We start from the raw sequence: 11,400 nt of genomic DNA, 5'->3' as shown, positions 1-11,400 counted from the left end.
CTCTCTCTTAATTAGTAGATAGATAGGACAAATTAAGCAGGGCTCGATCAATGTATCGTTGTTGTAGTTGCAACATCACATATCGACATCAATATAGAATGATGTTGAAAAAATTATTAGCCCAAGGCGTAACTTTCTCGATGGTGGTTTTTTTTTTGACAAAATAAAAGATATTCATTCATTCAAATTGATAGAGTACATCGATATAATGCAAATTCGCTAAAAACAAAAAGGATGAATATGTGAACAGGCTCACATCATCCATGTTAATAGCATAAAATGGCAAAGTACAATTGCCTACACATATGACTATATTTAAATCTCCGGAATAACCATGTATCCGGATCTGCAACGTGGATGACTCCAAAGTCATTGATTGGATCTGCACTGGATCGAAGCTGATCTGACAATCTGAACTGATCAAATACCTGAGAGAAACAAGAAAAACAAACAACGTCGCACAAAGACGACGAACAAACCAACGTCGCACGAAGACGACGAAATCACAAAATAAAAAACAAAATAGATGTGAAAATCACTTATTTCAATAAAAGGGAAAAGGAAAAACAAGTTAGAGGGGTGATTTTGGGTCAAAAAATGATCCTAAATCACCCCTCTTTGATGGATGAAGGAGAAGAAACTAGGGTTTTGGTGACGACTCACTAGAGAGAAGAGAGAAGGGGAAGAGAGAGATTTTTTATTTTATTTTTTAGGTCGTACAGACAAGCCTATTCTCGATGGTGGTTTGTTAGATGAAAGAGTCGTCAACTTAATAACGAGTTGGGATCTGTCTAGACTTATCAACTGAACAATTATCAATCAATGTTTATCTCATTAGTGTATCAAACCGATTTGTGAGAACTTATTGAACAACAGTCTAATCCGTATCTTCTATGAAAAGTGAGAGTGATTGGAAATCTCATGTTTCTGAACACACAGGACGCACAAGTTTACTAATATAGAAAAATTACAATTAAAATTAAATGTGCGACCTTTTTTACTTTAAAAATAATTACGATGAAAGTCAAATGTTTTGAATTATCCGACAGTAATGATTAATTGGCAATGTACCAAATCAAAATTACACTCACTGAGCATATGAATTAAATTTATATCAAATACCTTTTAAGAAGAGAAACTAAAAAAAATCATGCTAAAAAACTCTAAATTATCATGTTCTCTCTTTAGTTTTACCATAATCTTCACACCATATACGTTTTAAAAACACCATAAATCCATCCAGGGCCACATTTTGGACATAAATCATGTGATCATGATTCATGAGTAGACACACTTATACACTACACAATTTATTTGAGATGGAAGACTTAATTTCTAGTAACAACAAAAGATTTGGAAAACAAAATTAAGAATCGACAATAAACAAGCGTAGATTCATTGAGTTGATGAACATCCTGCAATGCTCATTTTGGATTTACAGATCGACCAAAACCCATCGGTGGGTTAATTAGATCTACAGTGCAGAGTAAGATGTTGTAGATGGAGTGAAAATGTACAGTTCACAAGCATGAGAATCAACTCGAGCACTGAATGATGACACTGCATCGCCATTTAATACCTTGTGCTGCAAGATAGTGAAGGGACAAAAACTTTTGAGACAACAAGTCCTTAAAATACTAAAAATAATTAGACGGTAGAAAATAAGTAAACTGTTTAGCCTAATAAGAATAAATTGAAAGGCTGGTTAGAGTGGTTTCCCGGAACTAAGCAAGCTTACCTGCCACAAATCCCTCACGGAAACATGAATTCCAGATTCAAGCCCAAGTGCTTCCCATGATGCTGTTATAGTCGCAACTTTTGAGCATCGATTCCAAAGAGCAACAGTCAAACGATTTCCTGATAAAGGACCTGCCCAGACCTGTAAATAAATATGCAAAACTAAGGTCAACATACTTCAAGCTCGTGGTACTGTAACTTTAAGCTGGGGAAAGATCCAGTTTGGACTAGCTTCTAACTTCTATACTAAGATATTTTCAATTAAAATAAGTTTATGGCCAGTTGTGGAAAAATAATTTCAGACTTCCAGATATTTATGGAGAAGTCAAATGAGATATTATAAACCAAAAACCCCAAAATTTATCACATAGATGCACTATGAAGTGATACTTAATAGATTACCTGACTACAACCATCTATTCCAGCAGCTTGAACTTTCCTTCCTTGGACTCCAAGTGAGTCTGCAGAGAGACATACAATCAGAAACCTTACTCGTCTGACCATTTTTAATAAGATAAATGAAGGAAAAAAAAATTATACACCGGGTAACAATATAAACAAGAATAACACAGAGAAAAGCCTTAAGCATCAACTTATATTAAAAAGAAGGGTGGTGTGACCTTGATTTATAGCAATGACTTCTTTATTGCTTAAAATTTCAAATGTTTCGGCGGTCATATTTCTTACATCGCAGCCAATCAAAAGAGGAGCCTGCACACACAAGTTCACAATTTTTAACATAAAAAAATTCAGCCATAGTATTGTTATTATGAACAAAAAACAACACCTTTGCTAAAGCCCATATGCTGAAGTGACCACGGTATTCCTGGTAAGTCATGCCACCATTGCCAACTTCCAACATATCTGGGTCTGTCGAAGAACCATAACATGAGGAATAAGTAAGACTGTTTCTGGTTAGCTCTATTTTTTTAATTAAATTTCAAAAAGATAGGTGTACCATTCCATCCTCCAGGACCGGCATATGCAGCCCACCGATCATTAAGATCGGCAATAGTTGTCATGCTAAACATGCAAAAAAAAAAAAAAAAAAACATCATTTTCAGAATTAGGCTGCATTATAAACAAAATTTGGACAGGAGAGATGTTGATAATTTGTTAGAACTCCCTATTGATATAATTAAACTATAATAAAATGTTGAATGAACCATCTAAAAGTCAAAGTCCAGGATTTTAACCTTGCCCATGTATCATTGATGTCATCGGTTGTGCGCCAACTATTACCAACCGTGCCTGCCCATAAAGCAGGATCGTCAACACCCCTGCAAAAACAATAGTATAATGGAATAATGTATGTCATGTTATCCATAAGTAAACTCATAACAAAAAACAGACACACCTTATTACCATTCACAGATTGAATAGAAAATTTTACGACCAGTTTCATTGAGGGCATCGCGCATAGGTGGATATCTGGAATACATGCAACCACATTGATTCAATTTATATGTACTAGGTATTGTTGCTTTTGCAAAAACTGAGACAGAGACGAGAAAAAACCGTTTTTTTGGAGGGATGCCCAGATTGTAACAATTGTCATACTTCAAATAATCTACGCCCTGATAAAATTATAGAATGGGAGGTGAAAATCTCATTTTTTATATAAAAAAAAAAAAAAAAAATGTGACTCAGATACTTAGGTATTTATGAAGCAGCGGTTCCGAAAAGCGCCTCAAGATAAGTCACTAAGATGAATCTGCTAATTACAGTATAAAAATATCCATCTACATACTACGAAGAGTGCCGATTATAATATTTAGTCAAATTTATCATGCAACGAGACTAAGTTTAGGTATCATTTTACTGTTTCCTTTTGAGTTGTGCTGCTTCTAAGAATCTAACTATGACACAGTGGACATAATATCTATGGAGGCCTGGGTCACAGCAAAAGTGTGAAGTTCCAAGAAGATCATCTTTGCACAAATTTCAACCGTTTCAATGATTGATAACTATTAAGGCATAATTTTCCATTCATTTTCATCTAATAATTCCATTAAACGACTTAACATCGTATCTAGGCCAAATTCAGTTCGGTGTTAATGATGTCTCAAATTAGAACATCATATCCAAAGGTTGGTTTTATTTCCTTAAAAAATCCAACTGAGACCACAGAAAGATATATTAGGCTGCAAAGTTAAATTATTTACATCAGATGTAATTTAAACCTGATGTAACCTTTGCAACACACACATAGAATAAAAGCGAATGAACAGTTCTATTCTTAGGACCTCCACAAAGTCCAGGACAAAGAGTATCTGTCAATGAGATATTAGAATCTAACCCAAGAGGCAAATAAATCTGCATCATCATTTTCGTGGAAAATTGATCCTGGTCGGACTTGACATGTAAAAGCCCTAATAACAGTAGGAAGTGAAAAAGTTAGTCACAATGAACATGGGATTAATATATTTTGAATGAGTAAAAAATCTGCCATGTATAATATTATGAAAAGTATTCTACCCAGCATCAGAATATATGCCAAGCTTGAGTCCCTTCCCATGCACATAATCGGCAAGTGCTTTGATTCCTGATGGAAATGTCTTACGATCAGGGACCAGGTCACCCTACACTTCCAAATCAAATATAGTAAGGAACAACATATATTTACTGAGAGAATGTTCGAATAATTGACTTTTAAGCTTTGCAATAAAACAACTTATTTACGTAGAAAATGAATAGTGCATGTAATCAACAAATCAAATATAAGATTCGGTCTTTCACACTAGATTAAACATTAAAGACAAAAAACACACCAGCACGTTGGAAGCATAAAGTAAGTATTCAAATTGACACGCATAACATTTTATTTCTTAAATATATCAAAGGACTTGCTATTTATATCTATTTTCTGCAATACCACTTGGCCAAAACATAACACATGACAATTGAAAAAGTTTTCCTCGTCCAATTGAAAGTCGAGATAGACAACATTAAATCCGACAAGTATATACGACAAGAGAACATAATAGCCCTAAAGTATATCCAGTGATATCAAATGGAACAGATTTTAGCTGACCTTTAAATTTCTTGTCACAGAAGACCAGCAATCGTCTGCACGTTGTAAATTGTAACATCAAATATATATAGAATAGGTGACCTACAGTTACAATGTTAATGTTGGACATGCGAGATTAGTACCTATATTGACGTACACATAACCCAACTTGGCCAACCCAGTTGATACCAGTGCATCAGCTGCAAGGATATAATAGATATCAGTACAGTAGATATCAATTACATAGAAAAAAAAACTGAATTATGGATTGTATTGGCAAACATATATATCACTCTTAACGGCGCGAAGATTTCCTTTTGACTTCATAAAGAAATTTTTCATTATCCTCCATCAAGATTTTATTCTGCATTTGAAATTTCTTTATGAAGTCAAAAGGAAATCCTCACTGTTAGTCATCATCACAATCCATGTACGCTAAGACATTGTTCTGATAAACAGACCAGTTAAGCACTTATAGCATCAAGCTCTTACTACATAAGTGCTTATGTACAAGTTATTTCTATGACAAAAAGTAAAATTAAGTCAAACTATTTCATATAAGCTATAAATTGTTCTATAAGCTATTATGTTACTAATAAGCTTGAATAAGTCAAAGAAAAGAAAACCTGTTTCCTTAATAACCGTTTCATTGATATTGCATGCAAAGAAGTTCCAGCTGTTCCATCTACACGACACCAAATCATCATGTCACATAAATAATCTTCCTAACCTTTCTATTTAAGAAAACATCATCGCAAACACGTGATTACGAAAAATAAAATAAAATAAAATTCTGGATGAACTGAATTGAATTGAATGAACCGTAAATTTATTTGATGAATTGAAAACAAAAGAAATAGAAACAAACCCCATCTGAGGTGTAAGAGCCAAACCATTACTAAGGTGAAAAACACCATAGTTTGAAGTATCATAAATAGAGTGAAAATTTGATCTGAAAATGGGTTTTCCGTAATTTTGCAAGAGAGGTTGTACAACTCTTGCTGACACAAAAACAGAGGAAACATAGATGAAAAGAATGAACAAGTGAACCAAAACACTCTTGTTGTGTTTCTGGAACCCCATTAGTAACAAAACAGTTTCAAAACGATGTAAAATGAAAAGTGCAGTGCAACACGGTCACAGGATATAAATCCAAAACATAATCGAATCTTAGGAACTGTCTGCAATGGAAGACAACAAGTATTCAAACTTGTTTCTCAATGACTTGCCGGTTGCCACATAAGTATATTCATGTTAATGTTTTTTCTATGTAATTTTTTTTTTTTGACAGACTTACTATTATATTTAGTTGTAGAGGTGAATCATGATATTGTAATTTATTTATCGTCTTGTTAATCGGTGTCCGTTAAAAAATTTATAAATAGAATTTCAATCTTAAGAATATAAACCGTCATTTTTCATCAAGTAATAATTACATTTCTCTCAAAAAAAATAATTATATTACATTTTAATAAAAATTTATTTTTTTGTGCTTAATCAAGGCCCTGAAACACCGGTTAACATTCTTCTTTATTTATTTATGAATTCATTGTGAATAAAAAAAAAACTTTGGTAGTTTAGAAAATGACTATAGAACACGTCTTAATTGATGACATGACGATATGCTTGCGGATAAGAATCCTCTCGTGTAATATTCTCCGATTCTACGATCATTTTGTCAGTAGGTATAACGTGTCAGTGCCTAAATTTATGCAGCATAATTAAATGGATTTTGATGAATACCAAGTTGTCAAACCAAAAAAAAAAATTAAATATCTTGATTTGTCTTCTAATCCACTTAAATTAAACTCACACATAAATGTGAGGTTCCGGATTCGAACCCAGAAAAAAAATTAAATAGCTAACTTATTGTACATGGTATTTCACCCAAAAAAAATAAATTGAAAAATGCTAACTTGTGCCTAAAGATAAGAATTTTAAAACAAGGATCATGCTAACCGGTGTTCCGAGTCCGGAGCGCAGGTTAAGAAGTCAAATATGGGTATTTGCATTAAGTGCTTAAATAATGATCAAAAAGAGTAAATTAAAAGAAGTAAATTATCTCTATTCAAAGTTTTGTAATTAATGCATAAATGTTTCCTCTTTTGCCTAAAAATTTTCTCCTTTAACTTCCTTAACCATTGCCCCGGCACTGGTTAACATTACTATATATATATATATGGGCATATCACATGAGAATGACAATCTTATGTGAAAATGATGAGAATACTTATCACCCATTAGACCATGTGCAATGGTGTTGAATGGTGGTGTTGAAAGTAAGGTTCAACACTTGAATGCAATGCAATGGTGTGTTGAATGAGAGGAGAGAGGAGAGAGGAGTTGAATTGGTTCAACTATGTTGAATTCTGCCATGCGGGACCCGTAGCCGTCACGTGGCAAATTCTGATTGACTGTCTGGATTTTACTCATTTTAATAATTTGAACTCAATTATTTTATTGCAAATTATTATTTTTAATTTTTTTTTTTACCAAAATTCATGATTTTATTTTGTCTATAAATAGAGACTTGGTTCATTTGATTTGGACACAGAAAAAAAAACCAAGTTTTTCACTATCTTATTCTTAAGATTATCTTTCTATTAGTTTTTTTTTTTTTGTCGTGCGCTTAGATTGTTGTATTGCATTTTAAGTTAAGAAAATAAAAATAAATTGTTAAGTGTTTATTATTTTAATTTAATTATAATCGAGAATTGTAATTTTATGTACTCAGAGAAACAAAAATATAAAATTAAATAAGAATATGAAATAAAAAATGGTGGGGTAGAGTGTTGAATGAAAAAACCATTGAAGATAGTAAAAGTTGAATGAGTGTTGAATAAGAGAGAGAAAATGATGTGGAGTGTTGGGAAGAGAAAAAGTGGGTGTTGAGAGTGTGAACCATTGTAAATGGTCTTAGATTAAAATAGATGGTATAAATTAAAAGATTTATTTTAAATGACACATATGTCTTTCCACATCTCATTCAATCTCTTGATCCGTTCATCTTCTTCCCTCTCCAATCCACAAACATCTGTAAAATTTGTTAACGTCAAACAAGAACAAAGTCTACAAAATCACTTGCCATAATCTTTAATGAAAATACAATCACCTAGCCGCCGCTAATATCTTTCACACCATTAACGTTGAAGGTGATTTCAATCAGTTTAATTAATTTAAAAACTTAATTTCTTTCACACCATCAATGTTGAAGAAATAAAAATAAATTTGTTGATTTCCTTAATCACGTAGCAATTTTGTTGATTTAATTAAAAAAAAGTGTTGATTGCAAATTTGAGAGAAGAGAACCGTGACTTGAAATTATAGAATATAGAGAAACTACACGGTGGATCAATTAGCTATGGAGTCTGATGGAGAATTTAATACTGAAAACCCCTTCAATCATGTTTTTTGTAAGTCAGAAAATTGAAGGAGCATCCGTAGATTGGAGAAGAATCAGAGATCAGAAACTCATGGAGAAAGGAGGTGAACACTTCAAGAGATTGGATGAGATGTGGAAAGCACATGTGTCATTTAAAATAAATCTTTTAATCTATACCATCTATTTTAATCTAATGGTTGATAAGTATTCTCACATAAGATTATCATTCTCATGTGATATGCCCCCTATATATATATGTGTGACAACTAGGGTACCTATGAAAGAATGGTGGGTAATTTACCCCAACCAATACATATTAGCTACATAAGCACATTTTTAAGTGGTATTCATGAACTATCTTGACCCCCACCAACAAATTGTTCATTTTCATTGGTTGGTGGGTAAATTACCCACCATTCTTCAAAGGTAATCTAAAAAAAAACTATATATATATATATACTGCTAACTTACTCCCACTTAAAAACATGAAGGAGTAAGTTAGCAAGCCTACACCCACTTACCTTTTACTAAAAACTCCTTTGTGTCTTTAATTGCTACTAGTTTAATGATTGGGTTTAATGATTGGATATAATTGTAATTTGCTTTTTATCATAGTTCTTTTGTTTTAAACATTGTTTTTTTTTTTAATGTTCACCGTTTCAAGATTTTTTTAACGCTAATCACCGTTTCACGACACTGTTTGAAACATGTGTTTTTTTCTAACGTTGTTCGCACAAATTCTTCACAAATCCAATTGATTTTCTCCACCCTGGAAGTTGTACAAAAAAATGTAAAATATTAATAAATAAAATCATGGAAGTTCCACTGAAACATTGACTTGATGCATCTTATATTAAAATGATCCTAAGCATGTTTCAATATTTTCAAGAACAATCAAATTAAGGTCTCACTTTTTAATCAGGCATGAACAACTACCAATGTGAAGAAAGCGACAAACGTTAATTGGGATATAATAAGACAAAACTTGATTTATGCGCAAAAAAAAATTATAAATGAGAGTAAGAACTTGGATATTTAGGGTGTGTTTGGATCAGAAAAGAAAGTGAAAGGAAAGAAAGTAATAGAAAAGAATGTAAAAGAAATGAAAGTGGATAAAAAGTGAGATGATTTGTGTGGTTGTTTGGTTTGAGTGATGCTGAGAAGAAAGTGAAAGAAAAGATAGTTATGTAGATAGTAAATTGACATAACTATCCCTACATAATATATATATATATATAAAAGTACCGTTCTTTAAATTTAAAGCAAGTAATTTATAAGTATATATTTTTTTTGGTGGAAGTAATTTATAAGTATATTATAAATTAAAGAAAAAGCATACTCCCTCTGGTCTCAAATGTAGGAAAAAAAACAAAAAAAATTGTGGTCTCAAATGTAAGAAAAAGTATAGTAAAAGTAACCTAATAAATGCTACTATTCCAATTTTACCCTTGTTAAAAATCACATTCTCATAATTCAAAGCTGCATGCTCCCATACTGTTTCACGTTACCCTATCTTCATGAGTTCAAAAGTCACTTTCTTTTCATACACGTGCACAGTAATTATTACTTAAACCCACTCCATCATTAATTATTACTAAAACATGACAAGGGCAAAATTGAAAAGTTGTATATTTTTTAACATGACTTCAATGTAATCAATTCATTTTCTTAATTGGTGTGCTTTTTTTTTTTGTCTACATTTGAGACCGGAGGGAGTATGAATTAAAGAAAAATAACGTTGATATATGCTTCAATGCAATGGTTATTTGGTAATTTCATCATAATGGCTGCATTCCCTCATGATTCTTGGCTTTGTGGGGAGGAAAAGTTTCAGACCATGGACCCCATCATAATTACACTTTCTTTCCTTTTTGATAATGAACCAAACTATAGAAACACTATGGAAACACGTTTTTCAAGAAATTTTCTATCCCTTGTGTTTTCTTTCCTTAACCTATCAGCTGAACCAAACACACCCTTAGTAAAAGACAAGTAAATTACACTAGTACCCCCATATATAAGTCGTTGTTAAAAAGAAAGACTTGGGATTTTAGTAAAAGACAAGTGGGAGTATGCTTGCTAACTTACTCCTTCATGTTTTTAGGTGGGAGTAAGTTAGCAGCCCCATATATATATATATATATATATATATATATATATATATATATATATATTAAACTCTTTCTGGTGGGGTCATAATTCAGCCAATTCTCGAGGATTGCACTGGCTATCTTGGGAACGCCTCTCAGTTCCTAAGGTGTTTGGAGGTATGGGTTTTAAGGGCCTTAAAGCTTTCAGTATGGCTATGGTTGGCAAGCAGGCTTGGAGGCTAGTTTCTTCTCCAGAGTCTCTAATCACTCGTTTATTCAAAGCTAAATATTTTCCTCGAAGTGACTATTTTGGAGCTAGCATAGGCCATAATCCTAGTTATGTTTGGCGTAGCATATGGAGTGCCAAAGACGTGATTCGTCGTGGTTTTCAGTGGAGTATAGGCACAGGGGAACACATTTCAGTTTGGGATCACCCATGGCTTAGTAATGCTGCACGAATTTTACAGTCTCCTCATCATCATTTGGAGTGGCCATCTATCACTGTTTCTGACTTGTTGGTTACACCCCAAAAACAATGGAATATGGAGTTAATTAATGCTCTTTTTGACAATGCTACTGCTAAGAATATTTTTAATACTCCGTTATTCCCTTTGGTAACTCATGATGTGTCTGTTTGGAAGTTCGAGAAGGATGGTGTCTATTCAGTTAAAAGTACCTACAAGGATATTTTGAATCATGATGTGGTAGTTGTACAACCACGTGTGCCGGGTAACTGAAATTGTATTTGGAGCTTAAAATTGCCCCCGAAGGTCAAGAATTTCATATGGAGAGCTTGTCGTAATTGTTTGCCCACAAGAATTAGATTGCAATCAAAAGGAGTTTAGTGTACTGGTAGGTGTGCAGTGTGTGATGATTTTGGTGAGGATAATACCCATTTGTTCTTTATGTGTAATAAAAGCAAGATTTGTTGACAACGTAGTGGATTATGGAGTCTTTTGATGGCTGTTTTTGATAGTTCTGCAAGCTTTCCAACCAATGTGTTTGCTATCTTACAACACCTGGACCAGCAACAAAAGCAACTATTCAGTGTGACCCTTTGGAGTATATGGAAGCATCGAAACAATAAGGTATGGAACAATGTTACTGAAACAGCTCAAGATATTTGTGCTCGTGCAAGATCTCTTCTTACTAGTTGGAGGAATGCTCAGACTATTCGT

The 11,400-nt window shown here is 33.0% G+C and overlaps 1 protein-coding gene across 1 annotated transcript; it reads right to left on the bottom strand.

Moving 5' to 3' along the window:
* Positions 1-1,148: 1,148 nt before the first annotated feature.
* On the bottom strand, positions 1,149-5,982 carry LOC25489841 (alpha-galactosidase 3). The gene is made up of 15 exons (XM_013606070.3): positions 5,619-5,982; positions 5,377-5,435; positions 4,894-4,950; positions 4,772-4,806; positions 4,216-4,319; positions 4,037-4,109; positions 3,256-3,314; positions 3,103-3,168; positions 2,934-3,017; positions 2,696-2,760; positions 2,525-2,607; positions 2,358-2,448; positions 2,140-2,198; positions 1,739-1,879; positions 1,149-1,585 (listed from the first exon to the last, which is right to left on the bottom strand). The coding sequence occupies exons 1-15, from the start codon at positions 5,831-5,833 to the stop codon at positions 1,475-1,477; spliced, it is 1,302 nt and encodes a 433-aa protein (XP_013461524.1). The 5' UTR covers positions 5,834-5,982; the 3' UTR covers positions 1,149-1,474.
* Between the last annotated feature and the right edge of the window lie 5,418 nt (positions 5,983-11,400).

This window comes from Medicago truncatula, chromosome 3 (assembly GCF_003473485.1).
Source record: "Medicago truncatula cultivar Jemalong A17 chromosome 3, MtrunA17r5.0-ANR, whole genome shotgun sequence".
Lineage (NCBI taxonomy): Eukaryota > Viridiplantae > Streptophyta > Magnoliopsida > Fabales > Fabaceae > Medicago > Medicago truncatula.
Note: the sequence above shows the minus strand (reverse complement) of the source record. Positions and strands in the feature narration are given on the sequence as shown.

Bases quoted from the DNA above. Each gene is read 5' to 3' on its own strand.
- LOC25489841 (XM_013606070.3), bottom strand. From the start codon at position 5,833: ATGGGGTTCCAGAAACACAACAAGAGTGTTTTGGTTCACTTGTTCATT. The intron at 4,807-4,893 runs GTACTAATCTCG...TACAACGTGCAG, and splicing joins TTATGTGTACGTCAATATAG to ACGATTGCTGGTCTTCTGTG. The intron at 3,169-3,255 runs GTTTTTTCTCGT...CATGTATTCCAG, and splicing joins GGCATCCCTCCAAAAAAACG to ATATCCACCTATGCGCGATG.